General features: G+C 47.1%; 1 protein-coding gene across 1 annotated transcript; it reads right to left on the bottom strand.

Annotated features, from left to right (window-relative positions):
- Nucleotides 1-2,694: 2,694 nt before the first annotated feature.
- Nucleotides 2,695-13,542, bottom strand: LOC119391356 (uncharacterized). Its single transcript, XM_049414753.1, has 5 exons — nucleotides 13,467-13,542; nucleotides 11,434-11,511; nucleotides 8,044-8,211; nucleotides 5,532-5,669; nucleotides 2,695-3,179 (listed from the first exon to the last, which is right to left on the bottom strand). The coding sequence occupies exons 1-5, from the start codon at nucleotides 13,488-13,490 to the stop codon at nucleotides 3,102-3,104; spliced, it is 486 nt and encodes a 161-aa protein (XP_049270710.1). The 5' UTR covers nucleotides 13,491-13,542; the 3' UTR covers nucleotides 2,695-3,101.
- Nucleotides 13,543-13,847: the final 305 nt, after the last annotated feature.

Genomic DNA, 13,847 nt, shown 5'->3' with positions numbered 1-13,847 from the left:
TGTTGTGATCTCATAACAGCTTTCGCTGTAAAATGACATAAGTTTGGAGTATAACCGTCCCAGAATCTGAAACGGAGCACGGCAACGGTGACCCGCTGCAACAGCCTCACACCTGTTACGCCACAAACGAAAACCCCCCGCAGCAAGTAGATGGCGTGCAAAGTGACTACGCGAGCAACGACCAGCGCCCCTATCCTGGACATTGTCAAAGTCCGCCATTTGTCAATTCTGATTGGCCAGGAGGGCTGCGACGGCCTCTCCGATTGATTTAAAATGCCGTAATTACGAAATTTCACAAGATGGCGAAATTCGGCAGTGTCTAGGTTAGCACCCCAGAAGAGACAAAACCATCAACTCTAACGCCACGGACTCCAGTGTTAACGGCTCTACAAAATACCCTTACAATTACACATTGCTGTAGAACATGCTGGTTTGACGCTTGTAGTGGGCAGTTAGGAGAAGTCCAAAATGAAATGGTAAAGCATCGTTTATAGATATTTTATCTATGAACGATGTTCTAAAGGGCGTCGAGAACAACGCCTAGTGCGTGGGTTATTTATATGTAATTTTCAATAGCGAACAATACAAATACAGGGTACAATTAATACTTCTTCATTATCTTTTTTTTTGGCGCTGATACAGGGTTGCCTGTGGTTCAATTTTCATTATTTCACAAAATATTTTAGAGACCAAAATATACGGAAGGAGGTCCCATAATTGAAAGTCTGCTTTGAGATCTCCAAAATTTCTTAGCGCAACCATTTCTTATGATGTACAGCCTCAGCATAATAACGCGTTCCCCGAAAACTCAGTCTCGTTGATACAAGGCATATTATGGGAGCCTTCAGTCAAGCACACACGAGGAGTCGTGGTGTCTCGCTAGGCCATTCAATTTTCCCAGATTTGTTGGTCTGCCCATAAGACGTACTTTTAACGCGATAGCGTTAAAAAGCTCGTTTCGCAGAAAATCCGGTGTCGGCGTTGGTGTCGACGTCGTTGGTTGTGAGCCAAAAGATTAGCCTTGTCCGGGACAGAAAGATGCAAATAAAATAAGTAATAAAAATCTTAGGTTCGAGTGAGAATCGAACCGAGGCCGTCTGCGCGGAAAGCAATTGTTCTACCCCAGAACCACGCTAATGCTTGAAAATGCTTCGGAAATAAAGCTATGAATGTAATGTAGTGGAAGGAGTCTCCTCAAGGCATGTAATAATGCGTGGCAGACGCGTAGAATTGCGCCAGGCGTTAAAACATGTGAATTGCGCAACTAGTGGGTGTTTTAAAGGCCCACGCCATTACAAAGTGCTCAGACAAATTTAGTCGTCCTCAGCTGCAAAAGCATCAACAAAGTTAGCAGCTGCGTAGGTTCCCGTGTTGCCTTACGCCCACGTAGTGGGCCCTTCTCTGATTCGCAAAAGGAACAATTGTGGCGTAGTGGGCACTTAACAACTATGCTTGCAGTAGGCATTCTAGGGTAGTTTGAAACGGCGAATGTTACGCGCACAGTCCGTGTCCTTACGGCGCAGTTGAGGGATGCACCGAGAACCGAAGCTAAGCTAGCGTTTGAGAAGGCGATGCGCACGGGGCTGGATTGCGCTATGGCGTTCTACTCTTGAAGGTGAAGCTCAAGCGTCCTCCAAAGTTTTTTGATCTCTTCAAGCCTCCATATTCTACTGAACTTCTGCCAGATTTATGAAAGTAATCTCTGTACAAGAATACAATGAAACGACAAACAGCTTACAGGGCCCTACTTGTGCGCAGAAAAGCAACACCGAATGATAATGGCAGTAGACAACACGATAGCCGGTCAACGAAAGTATGGTTCGAATGTGCCAGATATTTATACATTACTCGCTGTATACAGTCCTCGGTGTTACCGCTGCTGCTCGCATGAGTTGCGGAATGTTCAGCACCAATCTCGTCATGCACGCTATCTCAGAAGACGAGATTCTTTTGCTAAAGAAGTTGAGACATTTGAGAAAGTCCTGATATGTAATGCTGCATTGTGAGATTAGCCTTGACACTGTAAACTGTGTTAGCCAGTAAAATAAAAACTCACTGAGAAACAGCAATATGTGCGTGTCGGCAATACTGTCTCGCAGCGCTGTGCGATAAAATAATACGTAAACTACATCATGAATATGTGTGGCTGTCGTCATATTTTGGTACGCTGACCAGTACGCGCGAAAGTGGCAAGGATTATGCGAAACTTGGGAAACGTGTTACATATAGTAAGTAGCAGCACCTACGCGAAATGGTAAAACTCAAATAATCCTTGCTAAAGCCTTGCATGCATACCATAAGTAGCAGCACCTCCACGAAGCGTTCACGCACAACCTCTCTTTACTAAAGCCTTGCATTTCACGCTAACATTGCCCACGCAGTATCGCGCTCTAAACAGTCATCACTAAAGATCATCACTTGTAATGAAAATGTGAGATTAAGACAAACATACAACGAAAGATCCGTCATTATCATCTATATGGCGCGATTCGGGGTATTCACAGTAATCCTCAAGTTCGTATTTCGATGGACTTTAGAAAGTCTATCGCGTCGCCGTGCACGGGCTACTGCTCAAGCAAAACTGAATCAACAGCTGCGTTGACCAGCCACGATGCATGTTCGAGTTTTGTGAAGGCCCGAACCTGGCCAGGGCTTCACAAGGCTCGCACCAGCCACCTCGGCGGCCTTGGCTACCGCCCCGATCGACCACCTGACTTCACGCGCTGGGCGCACGGTCCTCTGCGTCGCCTGCGGCTGGATTTCATCCAGGAAACCGATCTGCTCCTTTTATTTAACTTATGCCGTGCGGTATACCGCCGCCAATAAAAAAAAAGGAAATCCGTAAATTAAGCAAACAGTGACATGGTAAAGACGTGAAAATGAATAACACAGTTATAACGCACTCCCTTCGCAGTCGTCACGCTTGAAGTCTTTTTCGTTGTCAAGGGGCACAAAAACGTTCTGTGCACCAATCTCATAATTCTAAAACGTGACGAACTGTGTTCCCGTTCAAATGTCAGTAAGCATACGTCAGTGACGCTTGGTAACTATTAATGATTAGCTCGTCTGTTCGAAATAATGGCGTGCCGTGAAACAGGATACTAGACGAACAGCATGGTATTCGCCGCTATTATAAACGCCACGCCGAAGATGACCTTGAGCAGCAATCCCAGCCAGTACTGCGAAGTGAAAAACGAACGTAGTGATTAGGAGGGTCATTGAATTCTCACACTGTCAGATGATTAATCTCTAATTACGTCGGTACTGTTACGATTACAAGGCAGTTATGTGTTCACGAAACTTCTGTTGCTTAAGGAAGCTTATGAATATGCCGAAATTTCGGCACAGTTACTGAAAACAGCAATCAAAGTAATAGGTTTACAGCGACAGTGGCCACTGGGAAGTGCCCCTAAAATCAGAAGTACGATAAGTTTGCTGATAATGAAATCCAGAATGTCTGGCTCAATTCGGCTATTCATTTAACTGTTTCAATGTACTTTATTGGCCCAAGCTGTTCCTAACAATGAGACAGGACCTCATCGACCGTGGATACGTTCGTTAGTCTTTCCTTCAATGAGAAATGACTATTCGATTCTGTTGGTAAAAAGCGCACAGGATTAGCACTGCGTCTGCTGTGTCTGCAGCGCTAGCCCTGTGTCTTCTTTTCCACGCTTCCTTTTGCGCTGTTTTGCCTGTGGATACGTACGAACTCGCTCGGACTCATGCGCTATTAAGCTACTCGATTCCTATTCTCTAAATATATATATATATATATATATAGTTTCTAACTATTCGTAAGAACAGGTAGCAGTCAATCGTAATGTTGGAACCTGCCATTAGTGAACGGCTGGCAGAGGTCGAACAGCTGTTATGAAAACAAAAGCGTTGAGCACACCGTTTACAGCACACCGGGTAATGCTTATGTTCACTATAGGAAATAAGCGTACGCTGCGATGCTCCGAGCACTGTTAAAAGAAAATTAGGAACACACTTTCCGATGAGCCCCATCTACGATCCACTGTTTGCGCTACGATCACCTTGTCATCACGTATATGCCTATAACACGTACCCAGTCTCGGTAGGATGGCTTTGATAAGACAGCTTTGGTCAACGAGAACAGAACTTGCGGAATAAACTATCTTCTTTTGTACTTAATACGACTGTACGGTGCTCCAAAAGGAAATAACATTTACGTTTCAAGATTACTGTGTTACACGACAGACAGTCCCTTTTAGACGACACAGCTTAGCCCTTTTCAGATGAATATCTCACGATGATAATATTGCGCACGCAACACAAAGACACAGACGAAAAGTTCACAAGGACCAGCGCAGTGTCTGTGTTGCGTGCGCAATATTATCATTATGCAACCAAACCAACTAGCCCGCCTTTCCGTTTTATTGAATATCTCACGGTTCAGAGATACACGTGTAGGCCTGTGGGAAAGTGATTACGAAAGTCACCTATTGCAAGCCAAAAACGCCTCTGTCGATAAACACGTAATGGTTCTATTCTGGGCGGCGCTGCGCCCTCTTAATTACCTGAATCAGCTGGCCGTTATTGGCGAATGGTAAACAAAAAATACCAGAACGAGTAAAGTTAATCCTTTCCAGCGTGTCGATGAAAAGCACCGTCATGCCCATCCACGCAATGGTAACCAAGTAATGCGCGCGTATTCAAATGTACTTTTCACAGAGCAAAGTGTTTCAAAAGTCGTTTAGGCTTCTATCTCTAAAACAAACATCAGTTATAGATGATGGGCGGCATGGTAAGCCACTGTATGAAAGCCATAGAACAGCACGCCTCAGCCTTTGTAACCATATTTCATTTACCCCTAAAAAACGGTGTACTGGGTTTGCTGCTAATCCACACTTTCATAGAGCGCGAAGCTATAAGCACAATAAAAAAATACAAACAGCAAGAAGGCATGTGACATATCCTCGCGCTACAATCTGTCTTGCTCCATAAATCGCAAATTGATTATCTTGTTACTTCTCTTCAGAAAATTCTTACGTCATATTTATTCTTGTCATGTATGTACGCTTCTTACGGATATTTATGCATGTGTTCTCGTTGAACAAATCTGCTGATCAGCGCTTGTCCGTCGTGTCCTTGCTTTTTTATTTTTCTTTGTAGCTTCGCACTCTAATATGAAGTAACTTGTACGTACCCACGATGCACTAATACCACCAATCTGACAGTTACAGCATGAAGTGTGAAAGCTACGGAATGAAAGCGGTAAAGTATAAAAGAAACATCGCCAATTGAGGAATTACTCCTTGGAAACCTCGCAGTCAAAAGTAAACTCGCTCTATGCACCTTTTCGACAACGGAGCCTTGGGCACTGCCATTATCTCCTCTGGGCTGTTGTAAATACGCGCCGCGGAACCAAAGTGCACTGCCGAGGCAGCGACGTCATCCTTTGTACTCCCGTGAAACCACTCATAAAGGATGTGCTCCCTCTTTCTTTTGAATATGTCTATAAAGAGAGGCCACCTTAAGAGCGAGTGAGAGAACACAAAATCACTAACCAGTTCAGCGCTTCGTATGGGGGCGTACAGATGCAGGAACACAAGCGGCGTGCTTGTGTAGGGCACCAGCATGACGCAGCGAGACTGCATCACCACGGGCAACACGAAGTATAGCGGGTGCAGCTTGAACCGCTCCGACTGCGTAGAGATGGAACAAGGACACAAGATCACTTGACGATCTCATTGGGCGTCGCCGGTACCGCTATACGGTGGCTCAGCCAGTGGGTGGCACACCGGGTCCGTGCCCCCTCTCCCCCCTCCCGAGAATTTTTCCCATGGGATAAAGAGCACAAAATGATACTTGACCACACTTACCTGTCCGGGCTCTATGTCGGATCAAGGACGTCCCCCCCCCCCAAACAACTTTCTGCCTACGCCACTGTAACTATATTAGTGTCATTCGCATCATAACTTGCCGAAAAGAAACGTAAACTTCACCTTGCGTCTTTTCTTTCCCCTTCTCGACCTATATGAACCTTACATTCAGAAACAAATAATTAAACCATAACAATGGGTAAGCGCTACGAAAACAGGAATCTGCCTTTGTTAGGAAGTGGCTGCGCAATGAACACACAGACAGATAAACACAGTAGACGCTACGGGCGCTGTGTTCAAGTCCATGTCCGACAATAAAAATTTCCGACTACAAGTCCGACAGCGAACCAGCTAGCCCAAACCAAAAAAACGAGCATTTGTTGCCTTTGTTGGTTGTGACAGCAGCAAACTGACGACGCAACGCGAAAGTTCTCACATATCGAGGTTTTAATAGAGTTAAGGAAGTCCAGATGGTATAAGTACTGCGAATCCATCAGCAGAAGCGCGTTTCATTTCGTTTCGTTCTTCTTGCCATTTACGTTTCTTAAACGTGTTTAACGGTCCATCAGTAGATGGGCTGGCGCAGTCAACACTTTCTTCATCAATTTGGCATTGAAGACCACTTGACGTATCGACTGGGGTCACGCCGTGCGGTGACCCTATGTATGAAGGTGCACCATTCGGCTAAGACGGACTTATGCCGAGGTGAATCTATATCGATCACTTACACAAACCTTAAAGGCGTTACACGTAGATATGTAGACCACACATACCAGTAGCAACATGCACGTCCCCCCCGGCCTCAAGCTCCTGCCACCAACTCTGGAATAGCTTTAATACCTATTATGTATATTTCGCCACAGAGACCATTGCAGTGCGTCACCCCCTCCCTTTTTTTTGTAACTAAAGCTTTTCCGTGTAGTTTATTAGCAGCGCAGCATATCTCAACTGTTGTTACATAAATTAGATCCAGTACAACAGCGTCGTAATAATGCAACGGCCACAGACGCCGCGCAACCGCTCTTACGGTGATTCCTTTTTTAAAGCAACAAGAAACGACGAACTCTAGTAATATTGTGACGGGGTTTGTAAGAGTGGTCTATTCTGAAAAGCTGGACGGCAAGCGTGAGCAGTAATGCACGTCGTTTTTTTGCCTTCCTTTCCGTTGTTCTAGAGCGTCTTGAGCAGATCGGCGAGCATGGCTCGTTGCTGCACTCGGGTCGCCACGGAGATGTTCTCGTAATTGGTCTTGGAAAGAGCCAGCACGTTATGGATATCCTCGTGAGTGAGGACCTTGGCGAGCTTCTGGTGCAGGAGCTCCAAAAGGCGCGACCACTGCACCCTGCGCATCCGCTTGTAGCTCAGCTATGCCAGCGTCATCGCCTAGCTGCACTTGTCCAGGACACGAATGACGCAGTGAGTGTTCGTAACGTCGGGGCACGCGACACGGTAGTGCGCCGGTCGACCCTCACTGTGCATGCAGCGGGCCATGAACGGCGCCTTGTTGACGCAAGCCGACAGGTCGAGGATGGCTCGCAGGTACCGCTTCACGAGCTCCGTTGGGAGCCGGCCGTAAACCTTGCGCAGGTGACGCTTCAGAGAAGAAGACGTCAGCGCTTGAAGAGACTCGACCGAGCTCTCGGTGCCGTGGGTCTTGGTAGTGTCGATCTGCTCCAAGGTATCTCCGTCACCACGCTTGGTTAGGACGTCCGCCATGGTGACTGCACGACATGTTCGCTGCGGAAATCTGGGCGATTCTCTTACAAACCCCGTAAGAATATTGACTGTACATCGGGAGAGGGGGGGGGGGGGCAGCGCATAAGAACAGAAGAGGATGAAGAGAAGCCAGGGAAGCGCACGGTCGGCACGCTCGCGCTCTCCGGGACAGCCTAATAGTCTAGCCACTATGCTACGCTATGGTCTGGCTGTGGCTTCCGATTAGTCAGGGTCTTTGTTCTGGTTGGCCGCCATGTTCGTTCTGCAGGCCCTGGACGACCGCTGACCGAAGTACAAAGCTTTGTAACTGCACGCCGTCCCCTCACTATGCGCATTAGTGCAGGCCTCTGAAAGTGAATGCAACTAGGTGAGCAGTCAGAAATCTCAAAATGCAATTCGAGGGCACGCGTGAGTCTTCGCATGCGCTTCAGTACGTTCCCGCGGATTGTGCTCGTTGTTGCACTGGTTTCTGCAACCTCACCAGATGTATCAGCTTGTAGACGAGACTGGGTCTGGCCACGCCGCTGTCCACTTCGCAGACCAGTGCCGTCGCAGCCATGAGCGCGACAAGGCACCACGCAGGGTGCACCCGCGTGTCCATGTTTCCCAGAAGCGCGGTCTCCAGCAACCACGAGGGCATCATTGAACCCTGAAAAGCAGCAGCCCTTACTCGCCGAAGCAGAGCTTCACTGAGAAATAACTGGAGGCACAAAAGGCAGTTATATTGGGCGCTCGCGCTGTACCCTACTGAAACCTAACCTCATATCATTGCAATGATACCATAGGTTTCCGTAAAGTTCTTATAGAAATATATGCTAGCAGCATGGAAAGCATATGGACTCTATATGGATTCCGTAAGGAAACGTATGGAATTGTTCTGATGGTATACGGAACCTCTAAGTAGGGTAGATGATCGCCTTTAGCAATAAAGCGCTCATTTTTTGCCAAAAAGTGGGATAACAATGCGAAACGCTCCTTGGTAAAGCTTAAGAATTGACGAGTACTGGCTTAAAGTACTGCTCAAACATTTAAAGCGCGTACCGCCGCCTCTGAGATGGAAATACGTCATATGTGACGCGAAAAACGCACACTTCAATGCGTCTGTGTGTGCATGTGCGAATACGGCATGTAATTTCTATATAATGCTTACTTCCGCCGTTACATAAGTCCCATTAGTTAAGAGCCTTTCACTTGAAACTTTCCTTTGATAAAACAACTTGATGCGCTTAAGCGTCACTCAACCTTGAATGTGAAAGTTACGTGGAGTTCGAAAAAAAAATGGCGGCAGTGGGGCCCAGGCACGACGGACTACGTACGTATTCTTTGTTCATGATTGCGTTAGGCTTAGTGTTACACTGACGGAATCGCGGAAGCACCGGGAAGGAAGAAAGTGTACATGACGCTAGTACATCTCCTCCTTGCGCCATGTACGTCTACCTTTAGTTCTTTAATGATGCTGCCGATGTTCCTAAAACAATCATAAACATTCCCCGTCTAGGCTCGTTAATTGCTGTATTCGTGCACCTCGTCACTTCCTCCCTGACGTGAAAGCAAACCAGCTCGCCTGGCCCCGATACTTTTAAATCAGTTGCTTGCAAAACAACTTTTCATTATACCATAGTTGGCTGTACAAAACAAGTTCCGGTTCAAGGAATGTAGTTCTATAATTCCAAAATGGAGCCATTCAACTACAGCGAATGCTGGAGCGAAGGGGCAGCACTGACCTCTGTTTGTTAGGAGATTAATCTTTGTTAATTTATGACAGTATTCAGAAGTAAGTACCGAAATGCTATCCCGCCCTAATTAGTTAACCTACCAAAGCCCCCTGTCGACTTATGACGATTAAGACACATGAACACAGATGAAATGAAGACTATTTTACTATCAGAAAATTGGTGGCGTGAGAATATGGAGGAGCACACAAACACGCGCATATATAGTATGAATAATATATTTGTCGTGCTCTGATATTTCTCTTCTGCATGGAAATATATTTAGCGCCCGTATCGCTACTGTCCACAGAAATTCACGTCTATCACAAGACGCAGCTGGGCGGCCCTTGGCACCAGGCTTCCATTAAGGGACAGCTGACAGGTAATATTTCATTCATGAAAATTGAAGATGATGTTAGGATGCTTGTGGATAAGGCGATTATAGGTGAACGTATATGAAGTCTTGAGCCGCACCTCGGCGACAACTTGTAGAGCACTTCCTCCAAGTCGCACCATGATCAGCTCCCAAGGCATGTGGCGGAGCACGAGTGGCCAGGTGATCACGTGATCGGTTGGCATGGAATGGCCCACTTTGTGTGGGAAGCCAGCGGCCACCACGGCACACAGCGTTGACACTGTGGTCCAGTCAACCCTGAGTGCACGTGACCACGTGTGAGTTTTTAGAATCCCACTTGATGCACTAGCAAAGGGTACTTCACTAGATAGCTTAAACACAATGGCTCCGAGAGCGAGGCGATAAACTGGTACTCCTTCCTATATTCATATATGACCAGACAAACCGAAAGGAAAAGTGGTAATGTAAGCAAAGCGTTTATTTCTACCTACATTGATAGGATCCTTGGTCGCCAATAGAATTGATACTTTATTAGTGCCAATGCTGGACCTCTCTTATTCATGCGTACTTTTAGATGGAAGCATGTTGCACGGTAATTCTTTTCTGTAGTTCATTCGTGAAAGCATTTCTCTGCTGCGTGCTATTAGAGCCTAGTCAAAACAATATCTGATGATGCGCACTTCCTCATAATGGTTTCGTAGACTCACGGTTATGCTGACTGTTCTGCATGTGGTATTTCGAGCTCTGTTTACACGACCTAGAATCCTCTTTCAGGGGAACGAAACGCACAGCTGCGCGCTTCTGTCATGGTTCCCACCAAGAAGCAAGAAAAAAAAAGACCTAGTAGGGATCGTCAGGTGACAGTCTTGTAGCTTAGTCATAAAGAAAGTAATGAACAAGTAAGCCTTCGCGTGAACTACAGCGGTAGCTTCTACTATAGAGGCCTCGCTTTTGTTGTGACGCCATCTGTATCCCTAGTGAATAATCCTTATGTGTGGCCTCCGAGCCTTAACATTAACACGTACGCCTTAAGATCTCAGGGGCCACTTCACTCGAATGGCCAAGAATAGTTCTTGTTAAGCTTGGTGGGTCAAGCAACCGAGATCGTATACAAAAACATCATCTAGATGTCGCTAGAACTTCACTATCGAAGCATCGTCAATGAAATATAAATCGAACAGCAGTGCCTGTCTGGAGTATGGGGATAAAAAAGGCGCAAAACGACGACTTGGAAAATTCGACGAGGCCCACAAGCAGGCACCACCAAATACTACCTGAACAAACCAATCTTGTAAATGGTCCAGCAACATTCTAGACAGGAATCTGCCTGTCGGACAGGCTGCGGAGAGTGTCAGACGCGGTTCGCTTGTCCACACGAGGCACATCACGTGATATACCACGCTGTACATTAAGGCTAAAGCCCAGGATGCCTAATGAAACGCTAAAATGGACCGTCGTCGGCGGCAACAAGAACGGTCCAAAAAGTATCACGTGGTCCCAGACGACGACATGATGTCTTCATCTTTGACATCATCATGACGTCACAGATGAAGGGATCGCATTGTCCGAGCATGGTATGTGACGTCATCATGACGCCACATACCATGCCGTGACATGACGTCATCACATGACATGCTTGGCCAAATGTGGGCCGATTCCGGAGGAAGAGCAACAGCCCGTGAGGTTGCTCGTGCTACGCTGTACGAGCAACATGGACAATAATATGCTGCCTACACATCATTGTCACATAAGATTATAAATACCATAAAAAATTATCAGTTACAGACCCCCTGGTTCCACTTACCAGATGTGCCTCTCCGTGTCTACAATAAGCGAGATGCCGATTGCGATGAGCAGCAAGATGACCATGATTTCTCGCATCCTGCACACGCATGGCAGAGAAGGCGCGTTTCTGCTCAATGTTCCGCTAACCATTCGTTTCGAAGGTGACTGCCACTACTGGTGGAAAATAAAGATATCTCGAATCTCAACGACGTCTCAATTTTTTTCTGCAAAGATAGAAGTGTCGGACATCAGCAGTGGTGTAGTAATCGCCAATGACCCCAGTCGTTTGAGTGGGTACCTTGATTAATTTCTAAGCCTGTGAATCTCTCTAGCGCGCTTGCTACTGTTGCGAAAGAGAATTGAGACAACGTTAAGAGCATCTACACTTTGCAGAAATGCATAAGCTAGTGCCACATTCGAGACTGTCTAAACCAGGAGTCTCAATCACACGGCCCGCGGGCGGTATATGAGGCCCGCGGACCCTTCGATAGCGGCCAGGCCCGATCATGGCTGTCTTCGCGCCATATTCACTTTTTCAATAAGTATGTTCATGAGCTTACACAGACGGGGCTGGTTTGTGAGGCATACCATCTTGTCACCATGTGTTAAAACATAACCGTGGAACAAAAACTCTAAATTTCAGAATCTGCGTCCACATATCAGCCATTCTGGAGATCGGTATCTATATGTTTCTGGAAATCTAACGTCAGCAACGAACCCTTCAAAAAATTACACCATCTCCCGCTAAAGGGGACCATGAGGCGATGCGAAGCCGGAGCACTTGCACGATCGCGTTCCGTTGGCGTTCGTTGGGCATGCTACCGACCTCGCGTCGTGGAACGCGAAAAGGGACGCTACGCGCGTCGTATCTTCCATCTATCCTGTCCGTTAATTCTCACAGGGCGAGCGGGGAACGCGGTGGACAGGCGGGCGAGACGGGGGCAACGTAGGAGAGGAGAGAGAAGGGGAGGGGACGCGCATTCGCTCGAGCTCATCGCGGCGTTGCGCAGGAGAGAATTTCGGCATGTCTAGCCCGCGTTTCAGAGGAAGAGTGGAAATGGGGAGCGGAGAGGGGTATGGGAGAGGGAAAGTGGAAAGAGGGAAAGTGGAGATGGAATGTGGAGAGGGGAATGGGAGAGGGAATGTGGAGAGGGGATGGGGAGAGGGAAGGTGGAGGGTGTGGAGAGGGGAAGGGGAGAGGGTATGTGCATGCGCAGTAAGGGTGGTCACGCCGCACACCACCGGATTGAGCTCGGCCTTAAGATACTTCGCATCTAAAATAACCCATACATGAGACATAGCAAAGGCCTTCTTTGAAACAACGTTACCAATGGCAGCGTAATAAGGCTGAAACTTGGGCTAGTTGGTCGTAGCTCATAATGGAACGGCAGCGCAACCATACACGGACTGAAGAAAATGTACACGAAACACAGCGTCGACTCACAACTCAACCTTTTATTTCAGAAACGACACTTTAAAGCAGTGTCGGCAGCGCTCGGTATGGTTGCGTTGCCGTTCCATTATGAATGGGAACGTTGCGTAACATTTTGTTCAAGCTCCTCTAACTAATCAAAGTGCAGGCAGATGCAACGCTGGTCTCAAAGCAAAGAAAAAATAAGTGGGGGAGGGTACGGGGAGGGACGGCGACATATGCTGCTACTCCACACCTGCTTCGTATAGATCAACTCCCGCAATACTTGGGATCTGCTGCATTTTTTTTTTGTTTTTGGTCCACCTATGACGACGGCAATCGACGAAACCGCGTCTAGCCAGGCCCATATGGCAAGTCTGTGCGACTTGCAATCCTTGTGCGTATTTCAGTTACCCTCAGCGCTCGCAGTTCCGCTTAGCATGTCTGATAACATATGCCATCGCTGGTGCAGTGATAACCGTGGCTGTGCCGGTAGCTCTAGCAGAAGCTTCGGTAACAGCGCGAGCGTTTTGCAAACAAAGCCTCAGTTGTGAACAAGTGGCGCTTATTTCGTGCGAACTTGACCTAAGCATCCCCGATACAAAATGTACGAGCAATGAGATTCTTCGAAAAGCGCTTACGACAATCGGTCTTCCTGTTGCCATTTTTCCTTGCAGATCTCGTGTATGGCGACGCGTAATTCCGGCGTTGAAGCCAGGTCTCTGCAAGGGTACACTTCATTACGTAAATCGTCGCACTAGATATTGCTCTTAGTGTTTTTTTAGGAATGTAGCCAGCTGAATTACAGTGAATGAGCAGTTTAAACCAAGCTTTCATGGCCAGTACGACTTTCTCACTGTTAAACCGCAGCCAAACGGAATGTGCATTCAAAATAATCGGTTATGTATACGTCATATGGCTTACAGGATTGTGGGCCGGCGCGCCACGTTTAAGATTTAAAGCTGACCCACGAGTGGCGCTAACACTGCTACTATCGAATCGTGTACACAATACGTAAGTAC

Source organism: Rhipicephalus sanguineus, chromosome 4 (genome assembly GCF_013339695.2).
Source record: "Rhipicephalus sanguineus isolate Rsan-2018 chromosome 4, BIME_Rsan_1.4, whole genome shotgun sequence".
In the NCBI taxonomy this organism is placed as follows: Eukaryota; Metazoa; Arthropoda; class Arachnida; order Ixodida; family Ixodidae; genus Rhipicephalus; species Rhipicephalus sanguineus.
Note: the sequence above shows the minus strand (reverse complement) of the source record. Positions and strands in the feature narration are given on the sequence as shown.